Source organism: Crocuta crocuta, unplaced genomic scaffold (assembly GCF_008692635.1).
Source record: "Crocuta crocuta isolate KB4526 unplaced genomic scaffold, BGI_CrCroc_1.0 scaffold330, whole genome shotgun sequence".
NCBI lineage: Eukaryota > Metazoa > Chordata > Mammalia > Carnivora > Hyaenidae > Crocuta > Crocuta crocuta.
This window is the reverse complement of record NW_027530521.1, coordinates 1,169,096-1,182,893: the sequence shown is the minus strand read 5'-3', so window position 1 is coordinate 1,182,893 and position 13,798 is coordinate 1,169,096. Positions and strand designations below refer to the sequence as shown.

At 39.0% G+C, this 13,798-nt stretch overlaps 1 protein-coding gene across 2 annotated transcripts in view; it reads left to right on the top strand.

Moving 5' to 3' along the window:
- CSTPP1 (centriolar satellite-associated tubulin polyglutamylase complex regulator 1) overlaps nucleotides 1–13,798 on the top strand; it is a 197,601-nt gene that overhangs the window by 85,036 nt on the left and 98,767 nt on the right. For both annotated transcript variants that reach the window (XM_077767387.1, XM_077767386.1), the window contains exon 3: nucleotides 2,271–2,401. In XM_077767387.1, coding sequence (XP_077623513.1) covers nucleotides 2,271–2,401 — 131 coding nt within the window. The remainder of the gene's footprint in view (nucleotides 1–2,270; nucleotides 2,402–13,798) is intronic.

The window sequence follows — 13,798 nt, the reverse complement described above, 5'->3', positions numbered from 1 at the left end:
GAGAGACAAAGAGACAGAGAGCAAGCAAGGAAAGGGAAGAGAGAGAGGAAGACACAGAATCTGAAGCAGGCTCCAGGCTCTGGACACAGAGCTCCAGCTCATGAGCATGAGATCATGACCTGAGCCGAAGTCAGATAGTCAACTGACTGAGCCACCCAGCCAACCCCATCCAATAACTTTTAAAAGGCAGCAGATTGTGAGTAGCAATAGTTATAAGTAAGGCATGATGGGAATTGGGCATGAGTGTAGAATTGGAAAAAAAAAAAAAACTCCTTGCAAAATGTGGCATTTGAGATGGTGAGATGGTCCTGAAAAACTGGATAGAATTTTAACAGATGGAGATAGGGAAAGATATTTTGGGTTGAAGAGAAACAGTAAAGCTTTAAGCAATATATTGTATTTTCTGCTTTTTTGGTACAGCATCTTATGTAAAATAATTTTCACTAATTATATTAAGATTGTCTATTAACTCTTTAAGTAAAGGGATTATGATCTCCATACTGACCAGCTGAATTTTATTGGTAGGGATTATCTAAAGGCAGTAATGTAAATACAATTATAAATCTTTTTACTATATTCAGTATTATATGTCCTTGGCTTATCAGTTTGTTTTTTTAAACTCTTACTTTATAACTTCTTATGCAAATTCTTATCTATACAATGAGTCTCAGCCAGATTCTCCAATGTATAAATTATTCTCCAGTTTAAAAAAAGATATTTTTAAAAAGCTACACTAAGGATATAATTTCACTAGTATTAGTTTCTTTACAGCCTAGACTATGACCTAGACACCAGCTTTTTTCCCATGGGGAGTATGAAGCATACTTTGGGACTAATTCTTTGCTGGATAGCTTCATAAATTTAGACTAGATTGTTATCATTTTAGACTTCATTTGCTAGAAATGTGACCTACTCCATTTACCTGTAACAGCTCATTTGCTTTATTTTTCATTTTCCTTTGCTCAAGACAACAGCATTGCAAACTGCATGGTTAGGTTAACACTTTCATTGCTTTTTAAAAATTTCTCTTCCAACCTAATCCTTTACCAGATGTTTTCTTCATACTCCCTCATAGTGCCTCAGAAGTAGATTTCTAGTTTTCCACAGGGAGAAGGGTATGTAATTTGCTTTTTCATACAGTGTTATTAATATTAACAGGAAGGAGCTAATTTTATCTTAAGTGATAACACACTCTATATTAAAGATAGGTTGGGACGATTCCCTCAGAACGTGGTCAGGGAAAAGAAAACAGAACAGATGGCTCCTGAAATTTTTTCCTGTTTGGTTCAGAGATTCAGATCCTTCCCTCCTGCTCCCCACCCCCCTTTAAATGGTCAGCAAATGAAAAGTGGCATTTGGAATTTCCACTGTCTCTCTATTGCTTTCCCATCTTAAGCTTAATGCCTGTTTCTCTACAAAGATTAACACATTTTCCACTCCTGATTTACTTGTCAGGGAATTTAGGAGTTTCCTGGAACCTGAAGTCTGCCTCTGGTTGTGATGATTACTGGATAATTGCCTATTCTTTGGTGGAATTTCCATTTTTAGATTACGCCAGGCTCTACAGCGTTTATTTCTTTGGCAGAAGAACCCAAAAGCAATGGAGTATATTTTCCCCCTTCCCCGGCCCAGCTTAAACAATGACTCACTTGGGCCCTGGGGCTTTGCTTCATACTCTCATTCAGGGGCCACTTTTTACCCTTGTTCTTATTTGCCTTTACTATTCTGTTTGCAACCTTTCATATCCTTTGGCACACGGACTTGCCTCTGAGGTTATTGTCAAAGAGGTGTACATCACCCCTAAACTGGAACAGACAATCCATTTATGTCCCTATAAACCATCTTGTTTATGGCAGCTCTTGTAGATCAGAGCGAGTACAGAAAGGATATCTTTAAGGAAATATAATTCCAAATGTGGTAGAAGTATTCTCCCAAAAGATACAAGTGCCAATGTCATCCAGTTAAAGGATGAAACATTTTCCTTCTTTTTGAGATGTTTCAGTGACTGATAAAAACTCCCTCAGTACATATATGTAGGAGGTGGGAAGCACGCAGAGGAACTGGGCTCCAAGAGTTTTCAGAAGGATGTGGTTATATGAAGAGATTTCCTCATTGAAAGACTTCATCTGATCTGTAGTTCAGAGTTTTGTTGGAGAAAAAAGATTCTCCTCCCTTTTGGCAGTGGTTTGTCTGGTCTTGATTTTTCATTCTGATTCCAGCCTTCCATAACTGTTCATCTAATGATGATTCCTCTATTTTTCTCTTTGCAGTTTTAACAGCGTGTGTCAGGGAACTCACATTCTCTTTCGAGAATTCAGCTTCATCCAAGCAACCCCTCACAACAGGGCGTCGTTCTTACGGGCCTTCTGGAGATGCTTCCGAACTGTGGGCAAAAATGGCGGTAAGTCATCCCATTTCTTGGCTTCCTTTCTTAGAAACTTCTGTCTGTCTTTTATTCCTATAAATACTATTTGAGTGACTGCTATTTGAGGCTCTACAAACACCTTCCTTTTGAGGAGCTATCCGTCTTGTGTCACAGACACTACCACCATTATTAGTACCATCATCATCATGGTAGCTATGAGGAGCCAAGTGGAGTACTTAGCACTTTATGTGTGGTCATTCATTTATTCTTCACAACAGCTCTCTGTAGTAGATACTATCATCCCCGTCTTATAACTGGTGAAACTGGGGCTCCCAGGGGTTAAGTAACTTGACAAGGTTGTACCACAATGCTGGAGTGGGATTCGTACCTAGGCATTCTGGCTCCAGAGCCTTTGCTCTTGGCAGATATTAAAATACCATGCAGTAGATTGAAAAAATGCAATACAATGATGGAAATACAAAGAAATGATGCAAATACAAAGAAGGAAACTGCTGAGTGGGGGTGGGGGGTGGACGGGGACACTGTTGTTAGAGAAAGGGGAGCAAGTAGTTTAGAGAAGGTTCTCCTGAGAACTGGTTGTTTGGTCTAATTTGGGAAGGAAGAGTAAGAGTTATCCACATGGATAAAGGAGAGAATGACATTCTAGTAGAGCATGTGCTGTGATGTAGAAGCATAAAAGAACCTGGAATATTCTAGAAACTGAGAAGATCAGATTGGCTAGAGTTTGTGAAGGCCATTAGGGGAGATGAGCCTGTGAGGGAATAGAACAGTCAGGTCCTGAAAGGCCATTCTTGCCATAAAAAAGAAGTTGAATTTTATTCTGTAGGTTAAAGGATTTTATTCAGAAGAGTGGTATGATGATATCTGAATTGTAGAAAGATATCTGAATTGATCATTTGAAAGGCAGTATAGAAATGGCTTAGAGGGTGAGTCGAGGCAGCGAGCATAATTAGGAGACTTGCAGTTGTGAGAAATAACAAGAGCCGAAACTAAGGCAGCATCCACAGAAGGGGAACTTTCAGAGAGAGAATCCACAGGATTCGGTGATTAGGTTTGGCACATAAGGTGAGTGAGAAGACCCCTGATCAATTTCTAGGTCAGTGTACTGTTCTGCAGCATTAGATACACTCACATTGTGCCGAAGTCATTGCTCCCATCCTGCCCCCAGCCCCTGGCAAGCCCTGTTCTACTTTCTGTCTCTGTGAATTGGACTACACCAGGTACCTCATGTTAGTGGAATCATGCAATACTTCTCTTTTTGTGAATGACTTATTTCATTTAACACAATGTCCTCAGAGTTCATGCATGTTGTGACACGTGTCAGAATTCCCTTCCTCGTTAAGCCCGAAGAGCACTCTATTGTATGTACCCACATTTTCTGTATCCATTCATCTATCCACAGACCCTTGGGGTTGCTTCTTCCTTTTGATTAGTGTGGATGAAATGGCATGTTAATTTTTTGAGAAGTTGAAATTTCTAGGGGACACAGTTAAAAAGCTTCATCAAGCAGCAGGTAATACAAATTGGTTTCCAGAAATACAGACTTGGGGAAGTAGAATAAAGTTTACTATTGTCAGATTTTCATTTCACCTTATAATCTTTGAGACAAGAGCTAAGTGCACTAGAAAATACAAGTCATTTTTGTATTTCCATACTTTTGGTTTGGCGTCTATGATTATATTCCAAGGGAAAAAACACTGATTGAAATAACTATTAAATAAGGCCGTTTCTGTAGTGATCCTACCTGAAAGTAGAAGAAGGCCTAAACTATGTCCTCATTCACTTAACAGATATTTCTGGTAAACTTACCACATGCTTGGTGCTGGGGTATAGTAAGTGAACAGGTACACACCCTGATCTCACTGCATAGAGATCTCCCACCCTGCTCTCATGGATGCTACTGTTACTTTATATATAGCTACAAACCTTTTTTTCCTAAAACTCTGTCTACATAGTATCTTATTAGATCATTTCTACTATCCTAAGAAATAAGTAAGGTAGGTATTATTGTGCCCATTTTATGAATAAGTTGTGTAACTTGCAGAAGGATTGCAGAGTAAGTAAGTAAGAAAGTTGGAAATAAAACCCAGATTTACAAATATGCTAATCTGCTATTTCTGCTATTTTTATTACTCCAATCATGGCTTCTATAACATTTAACTTAAGAGATTCTCCATCCCAGTTACACTATTGGACAAAAAGCACTTAGTGTGCTGAGAAAATAGCATCATCTCCTTTACAAGAAGATATGCACTAGTGGACAAAAATCAAAGTGGACTCATTTTTAAATTTTTTTAAATGTTTTATTTATTTCTGAGAGAGAGAGAGACAGCGTGAGCAGGGGAGGGTCAGAGAGAGAGGGAGGCACAGAATCTGAAGCAGGCTCCAGGCTCTGAGCTAGCTGTTAGCACAGAGCCCGACGCGGGGCTCAAACCCATGAACCGTGAGATCACGACCTGAGCCAAAGTCAGACACTTAACCTACTGAGCCACCCAGGTGCCCCTAAGTGGTCTTGAAATTAAGCCAACTACCTCAGAGAAACTAACCCATTGGTCTGTACATAAACAAAACTTGGGAACTGTGAGTATACAGGTGAAGTTTGTAGTATTTCCTCAGAACCTATTTTTCCTAATCCCTTCCCAGTCCCTTAGTTGGTCAGCAAACACTTACTGAATACTCACTGTTTTGCAGAATGGTACATACAGCTAGAGCTGGTTTTGCGAAATAGGCACATGGAGAGAACTATGGAAAACAGTCTTAAGACAGCCTTACTTCTTTTCCTGATTTGGAAGTGGGGCCTCTCCAAGAATGTATTTACTATCACAAGGGATCCATATAGCATTTGGGCTCTGAGCAGATGTGGGTTTCTTTACCTTTCTTACAGCAGCTGCCAGTGATTCATCCAGCTGCTAAGAGGAAGCAGCTCCAAGTTATCCCTGTTTTTCCTGTGCCATAAACAAGATCTAGATTTTATGCTGGATACTGATTGTTAGTTGTTCTTCTTAATCAGACAGCCTCTGAGTTCTTAAGGACCAAATGCAACATTTGCATCGAGTTGATCCTAAAATCTTTGGTTAAATAATTTTTAACATATTCTCAGTTTCTTCCAGGAAACTTTAGAACATCTTTCAGTCCTGGAATGTGTGAGTCCCCAATTTTAATCCAGAACAAGCAAAAACACTCAGAGGCAAAGTTCCAGAAGAAAGTACTTGTTAAGCCCCATTTTCTCAATTAGAATGCCGCATACTCGGCTCCTGCTCGGTAGAGCTGCTACTATTTTTTTCTTCTGCAGATGACTTCCTTAGAACATCATGTACATATTTTAGCATTATCAGGAAGAAACTAGCTCTTCTGGGAAATAGCAAAAGAAGATCGGAGTTGCAGCATAACATATCTAAAAATGAAGCCACCTGTGGAAAGCTAAGGACCTGATCCCTTCTGGCAAGAAACAGTTTATCCCAGTTTTTAGCAAGTACAGGGATGCAATGCCATTTCTGCATGACTGAGTCCTGAATGATGCTAATTTTCTTGTGTCTGAAATTCAAATAACCTCATGAAGATTATAGTGAACCTCTGAGGCAACTTTAGAGTCTTGGAAGCAAAAAGATCTATTCATATGTAATAAGCCTTTAAAATTCATCTTCTCACTTTGGTATTTCTTTCAGTGTGAAAAATTAATCTCAATTTTCCAAGTCTGGCAAAGATTAAAATTCCCTGAAGGAAATCTTCACTTCTGTTTAGAAATATTGGCTCAAAAGAGCTTTTGTCCAAGGTTTATTTTTACAGTTTGTTAGAATTTAATTTTGAGCTTTGTGCTTTTACAACTGAGTGTGTGTGTGTGTGTTTCATTTAATAAAAGAATGAAAAGTACTTCCTCTTCTACCCACGAGGAAGTCCTTACTAAGGGAATTGTCACCCTGCCATAAACAACTAGAAAATTAGACCATGTATCTGAAACAATTCTTTCAGATATTGAATAGTTAATGTGGGACTGTGGTCTCTGAGAGGCAGTTGCCAAGCAGCGGTACAGGAGAGAAGATCTAAGATCTAAAGAGCCCAGCAGTCTCACTCGGTCAAGGAGGCAGAGATTGGGGCTTGGAGAAGCCAAAGTGGCCAGAATTTGCAGGGCGGGGTACCAAGGAGTTGCTCAGTAAGCTCCAAAGAGCTACAAACGGGTATTTGACTCCTGGCTACAAACTCTGGACATGTGTGAGTTGGAAAAAGAACCAAAAACCAGTAGGCTAAACAATTTCTGGAGTATGCACAGGGCTAGGAATAGTTTACACTGCTACTGGCCCAACTGGAGAAACCACAAAGTACACAGGGCATTGACATTGGATAGAGTCCTCAGCAGCTCAAAAACAGAAAGAGTTAAACTGATCTATCTGCAGGGAACTTAACTGTATACCAGACCAAAACTCAATACTCCTTAGAGGAATGCAGGAAAATCTAGCACCCAATAACATAAAATTCACACTGCCTGCTATCGAGTTAAAAATGACCAGACATTAGGAGAAACAGGAACATATGACCCATAAGCAGGAGAAAAATCAATCAGTAGAAACACAGACCCAGAAAAGATAGAGATAAAACAATTAGCCAACAAGGACCTGCAAATAGTTATTTTAAGTCATATAAATATGCTCAAGTATGTAAAGGAAAATATGTATATGATTAGGAGATAAATGGAAGATACTAAAAGTATCCAAATGGACTTTCTAGACATAAAAACTACATCAAAAGTGAAAATAATGATAATGATAGCAATTAACGTTTATTGAGTTGCTTCATATATAGATTATCTAATTTTTCTTCACAGCAATCAAAGTTAAAGAACTTGTTCTAGGTCACAGACATAGTAAGTGAAAAAAACCAAAGCTGAAGAGGCCAAAAAGCTGACTAGAAGTACTTTTTTTAATGTGTTCTTCATCAAATAGTGTGTGAGATGCTTGAAATACAACTGAATAAATAACAATACTTGCTCTCAAGGAGCTCACATTCCAGTGGAATAGTCTAGAAATAGTTTCCCCAGAGTATAAGTGATTATTAAAGCCATAAGTATAAGATTCAGTGACAGTACAACTTCTGCAGAAGGTGGGAAAGGCTATAAAGGAATAAAGATAATTGGGATGGATCTTGGAGTAGAAAGCAGTTAAGCAAATAAGGAGTACGTTCTAACAAGAAAAAACAAGGATTTTGAAAGTATGATGACACGAAACAAAATGGTTCCTTTGGAAAAAAGAAGTTCATTGTGGCTGGTGCTTAGTACCTAAGAAGGAAACATCATCACAGCCAGTCAGTAGAACATTATCAATTTGTGTGGTATTTTCACATACGAGACTGGCAAAAGCATGGAAAATAGAGTGGAAGACAGGTATAGTAAGACCAGTTAGGAGCCAGTACAGCAGAACAGGAAGTGGAAGGGAGATGAAGAGCTATTTAAGGTTGGTTTGACAGGACTTCATGACTGATTGGCTGTGGGGTGTGAGAGAGAAGAGTCAAGAATGATTGTCGGGGGCACCTGGCTGACTCGGTCAGAAGAAGCAACTCTTGATCTTGGGGTTGTGAGTTTGAACCCTATGTTAGGTGTAGAGCTTGCTTAAAAATAAAATATTGGGACACCTGGGTGGCTCAGTCAATTGAGCATCTGACTCTTGATTTCAGCTCAGGTCATGATCCTAGGGTTGTGGGATCTAGCCCCGCATTGGGTTTCGTGCTCGCTGAGCATGGAGTCTGCTTGAGATTCCCTCTCTCTCTCTCTCTGTCTCTCTCTGTCTCTCTCTCCCTCCCTCCCTCCCTCTGTTCCTCTTCCTGATTCATGCATGCTCTCACTCTCTCTCTCTAAAAGAATAAACAAACAAACAAATATCTATCTTTTAAAATAAGAATGAATGCCAATATCTAAAGTATTGCCAATTTCATCCCTCTCTTCCTTTTTTCCTTTCCTTTATTTTTTTTTATTCTTTCACCCTTTATATTTTATCCTGAATTCACTGTGATTTGTCTTCATGGTCTAGGATATTCATTCATTCAACAAATATTTATGTATCAGTTTCCGCTGATAAGCAGTGGGTGGAACAGAAATCCCTGCTCTCATGGAGTTTGTGGTCTGATAATCAGAGATATGAAAAAAAAAATCCCTACATTCACGAAAGACGATCACATTCGGAGAATCAGAGACTTGCAGTTGGTCTATATAATGATATGATAAAAACTGTTTTTCCTAATATATCTATGGGTGGGGGGGAGTCAAAGTGATCTCAAGGGAAAATGCAAACAATTTAAGCTGAAATAAATCTTTCCGGCTGACTTCTCTGTGCAACTAACTGCCTCAAACTTCCACCTGATTTTGCTTGTCACTAATCCTCATCCTCACTACTAAAAGCCATTCTGTGAGGATTAACAGTGCTTACTTCAGGAGTGGGTGGCTGCCTTGTTTGAAATATTAAAGAGTATTTGTTACTTTTATCATTTTTTAAACAAACAAACAAAAATCCTTCTATGTAATCTCTTCAGTCTTGTGGTTTCCTCTGGCCCATCCTCCGCACCTGCTTCCCTAAGAGCTCCCCATCTCCATGTCTGCCCGAAACCTCTTGTGGCCAAGAAACAACTTCTTCAACCCCAAGTTCCTGGTTCCTATCCCCCATTTTATTTATTTCTTCTCTATTCTAGTTTTATTTTCTTTTTTCATTTTTACTTCCTTCTTCAAAACCTATTCTCCAGGGAGAACGTTGACATTTGATGTCGCCTCAAATCTTTCACCTCTCTACCTCTAGTAACTTTCATCTTTCCCTCTAGTTAATGTTCCTTTATTTTTTTTTTTCTATTTCAATTATTTGGGGCTATCACACATGTCACACAAGCATTCCTGGAATGCTTTTGTCACCGCCTCCTTTCCTACCCCACCCCCTGTGCCCTCCATGCATAATACCCTTATGTTGCTAAACTCTCTTTATCCCGTTAAGCCTTAGTTTAAAGGCCAGCTCCTTAAAGGACCTTTTCTGTTACTCCCTTCCTCATCTGAATTAGATCCCTTCATTACTCTTTTGCAAACCATCCTGTAACTTTTAGTCATACTGTTTATTACAGTTTCAGACTAAGTATTTTTTGAATGACTCTTTACTTAATGTCCACCTCCCTTATCAAATTGTAAGCTTTATGAGGGTAAGCAGATTGTTTGCTTTGCCACTAACTATATTCTTAGCACCTAACATACATAAATGATTTCTTTTATGTCATTTAATACAAAGGCCTGCCACTTCCCAATCACTATGTAATCTGTGATTACTGAATGGATTATATTACCATCTCTTATACTAGAGGGTGGGGTTACTTTTGAAAGAACTTTATACTGTTTCAACTTTGAGCCTTGATTTAAAATAATAATAACTGCTATGTATTGATCACCTACTACATGCAGGGCACTAAACTTAATGTTCAAAGTGCCCCTCTAAAAACCGGCCAATTCAAAGCTATACAATATCAATTGACACCTAATTAAAATAATATTCAGTATCCTCTGGTGCTTCCAAACAAGAATTAGAAGAACTGTATGCAAACTTTAAACATTGGTGAGGATCAAATTAGTACTACCTCCTTTTCTTTTATATTCTGGGTCTTACCTTTATGCTATGAAAGAAATCACAAAGTAGTGGTCACCTGAGTACACGTACCTTGGCCTGCAGTTCTGTTTTCTTTGGCTTGCAATGTTAAATACATACACATATATGTGTGTGTGTATATATATATATATATATATATATTTTTTTTTAAATTAGATGCCAACATTTAACATAAAAATCTCAAGTTAATTTCACTTAAAGAATGGAAAATCGTGCCTGGGTGGCTCTCTGTTGAGCTTCCAGCTTTGGCTCAGGTCATGATCTCATGGTTCGTGTGTTCGAGCCCTGTGTCAGGCTCTGTGCTGACAGCTCAGAGCCTGGAGCCTGCTTCAGATTCTGTGTCTCCCTCTTTCTCTGCCCCACCCCTGCTTGCACTCTCTTTCTCTTTGTCTCTCAAAAAATGCATAAATGTTAAAAATTTAAAAAAAAAGAATGGAAATCATCCAATACCATGTCCACATTCCAACAGGGAGGCGGTTTGCCAAGGCGGAGGTGCAGCTGCTGCCTTTAGACAGGGCATGTGGTGGCCTCAGATTTACCACCGGCCCCAGCTGCCTTACTTCATCTGCTTATGTTTCCTGCCTGGCCTCTGTAGGCATTTGAGTTTGCTACCATCACTAGAACGTCTTGGTCCATTTGTAATCTCTTGAAAGGTAGAGTTACATGCTTAATTCAGAATGAGGAGTCAGGAGCTTATTCCTCCACTAGATTCTCTTTCTCTTTTCTCCTTGTTACCATGATGTCTCAAAAAAAATGTTCAAATAGGAAGGGACCTTAGAAGTCATCTTGTCTTGCAGTTAGGTCTAAGGGTTTTAAAATATATTTATCCCTTGATTGTGGTAAAATATACATAACATGAAATGTATCATTCTAGCCACTTTTTAAATAGGGAAATCTTCTTTGGTGATAAAATACAAATAACATAAATTTAACATTTGAACTGTGTTTTTTTTTTAATGTTTATTTTTGAGAGAGACAGAGCATGAGTGGGGGAGGGGAAAGAAAGAGGGAGACAGAGGCTCTGTGCAGACAGCAGCAAGCCTGACATGGAGCTCGAACTCACAAACCATGAAATAATGACTTGAGCTGAAGTCAGACGCTAAACTGACTGAGCCACCCAGCTTCCCCAACATTTTAACCTTTTTTAAGAGTAGTTGAGCGGCATTAACTACATTCACATTGCTGTGCCACCATCACCACCATCCATCTCCCTCTTTTTTCATCTTCCCAAACTGAAACATTTTACTCATTAAGAAATTACTCCCCATTTCCCTTCCCTCTAGCCCTAGACAACCAGTATTTTATTTCCTGTCTCCATGTCCTTGACTATTCTAGGTACCTCATATAGGTGGAATTATACAATATTTGTTTCTTTGTGTCAGTTTATTAAACCAAGCATGATGTTTTCACAGCTCATCCATGTAGCATGGGTCAGAATTTCTTCCCTTTCTGGAGCACCTGGGTGGCTCTGTCAGTTGAGCATCTGACTCTTGATTTCAGCTCAAGTCATGATCTCACAGTTCGTGGGTTCGAGCGCCATGTTGGGCTCTGTGCTGACAGTGCAGAGCCTCCTTGGGATTCTCTGTCTCTCTCTGTCTGTCTCTCTGGCTCTTTCTCTCTCGAAAATAAATAAGTAAGCATAAAATAAGGAATTTCTTCCCTTTCTACCCATTGTGTGTATATATCATATTTTGTTTATCCATTCATCTGTCAATGGATACTTGCATAGCTTCTACCTTTTGGCTATTGTGAATAACACTGCTATGAACATGGGTTTACAAGCACTGTATGAATCCTTGTCTTTGGTTCTTGGCCATATACTTAGGAGTAGACTTGCTGGATCATATGATAATTCTATGTTTAATAACTTTTAAGGAATTGCCATACTGTTTTCCTTAGTGGCTTCACCATTGTACATTCTTACAAGCAACTCACAAGGGGTACAATTTCTCCAGGTCCTCACCAAGACTTGCTATTTCCTGTTGTTTTGGTAAAAGGCATCCAAATGGATATGAAGTGGTATCTCATTGTTTTGATTTGCATGTCCCCAAAAAGTAATGATGTTGAACATTTTTTCATGTGCTTGTTGATTATTTGGGTTTTTTTTTTTACGAGTTGTGTTTTTTAAAATTTATTTTAATTCCAATATAGTTAACAGACAGGGTTATTTTAGCTTCAAGTGTACAATATAATGATTCAACAGTTCCATATATTACTCAGGGCTCAGCAATAGAAGCGTACTCTTGGTGCATGTGAGTGGCTCACTTGGTTAAGTGTCTGACTCTTTCTTGTCTTGGCTCAGGTTTTGATCTCACGGTTTGTGAGATTGAGCCCCGAGTCAGGTTCTGCACTGGCAGTGTGGAGCCTGCTTGGTATTTTCTCATTCTCTCTCTCTCTCTCTCTCTGCCCCTCCCACACTTGTGCTCTTTCTCTGTCTCTCTCTCAAAATAAATAAAACTTTAAAAAGCAAAGATAAGTGTACTTTTAATCCCCTTCACCTGTTTAACCCATCCTCCCACTCACCTTCCCTGTGGTCACCATCTGTTTGTTCTCAATAGTTAAGAGTCTGTTTCTTGGTTTCCCTCTCTCTCTCTCTCTCTCTTTATCCTCTTTGCTCATTTATTTTGTTTCTTTTTTTTGGATATTTTTTATAATATCCATTTATTTATTTTTGAGACAGAGTGTGTATGAACAAGAGGGGAGGGGCAGAGAGGAGAGAGAGAATCCCAAGCAGGCTCCTCACTGTCAGCACAGAGCCTGACACAGGCTGGATCCCACAAACTCTGAGATCATGACCCGAGCCAAAATCAAGAGTTGGATGCTTAACCAAATAAGCCATCCAAGTGCCCCTCATTTGTTTTGTTTCTTAAATTCCACAGGAGTGAAATCATATGGTATTATCCTTCTCTGATTGACTTATTTTGCTTAGTATAATACTCCCTAGCTCCATCCACGTTATTGCAAATGGCAGATTTCATTTGTTTTTATGGCTGAATAACATTCCACATCTTTTTTATCCATTTATCTGTGGATGGACACTTCGGTTGCTCCCATAGTTTGGCTATTGTAAATAACGCTGCGATAAACGTAGGAGCACATATGTCCCTTCAAATTAGTTTTTGTATTCTTTGGATAAATACCCAGTAGTGCAATTACTGGATCATAGGGCAGTTCTATTTTAATTTTTTGAGGAACCCCATACTGTCTTCCACAATGGCTGCACCAGTTTGCATTCCCACCAGCAGTGCACAACTGTTTCTTTTATTCCATATCCTTATCAACCCTCGTTGTTTCTTGAGTTTTTGATTTTTGCCATTCTGACAGGTGTCAGTTGGTATCTCATTATGGTTTTTATTTGCATTTCCCTGATGATGAGTGATGTTGAGCATCTTTTCATATGTCTGTTGGACATCTGTGTATTTTCTTTTGAGAAAGGTGAAGTCCTTTGCCCATTTTTTAATAACATTGTTTTTTGTTGTTGAGTTGTAGGAGTTCTTTATATATTCTGGATATGAATCCCTTAGCAGATATATGATGTGAAAATATTTTCCCTCATTCTGCAGGTTGATGTCTTGCTTTTTTTTTTTTTTTAAGTTTATTTATTTTGAAAGAGAGAGAGAGTCGAAGCAGGTTTCACACTGTCAGTGCAGATCCCAACACAGGGCTCAGTCTTGAAAACCATGAGATCATGACCTGAGCCAAACCCAAGAGTCAGACGCTTAACCAACTGAGCCACCTAGGTGCCCCTATATTCTTGCCTTCTTAATGGTATTCTTTGGTGCATAAAAGG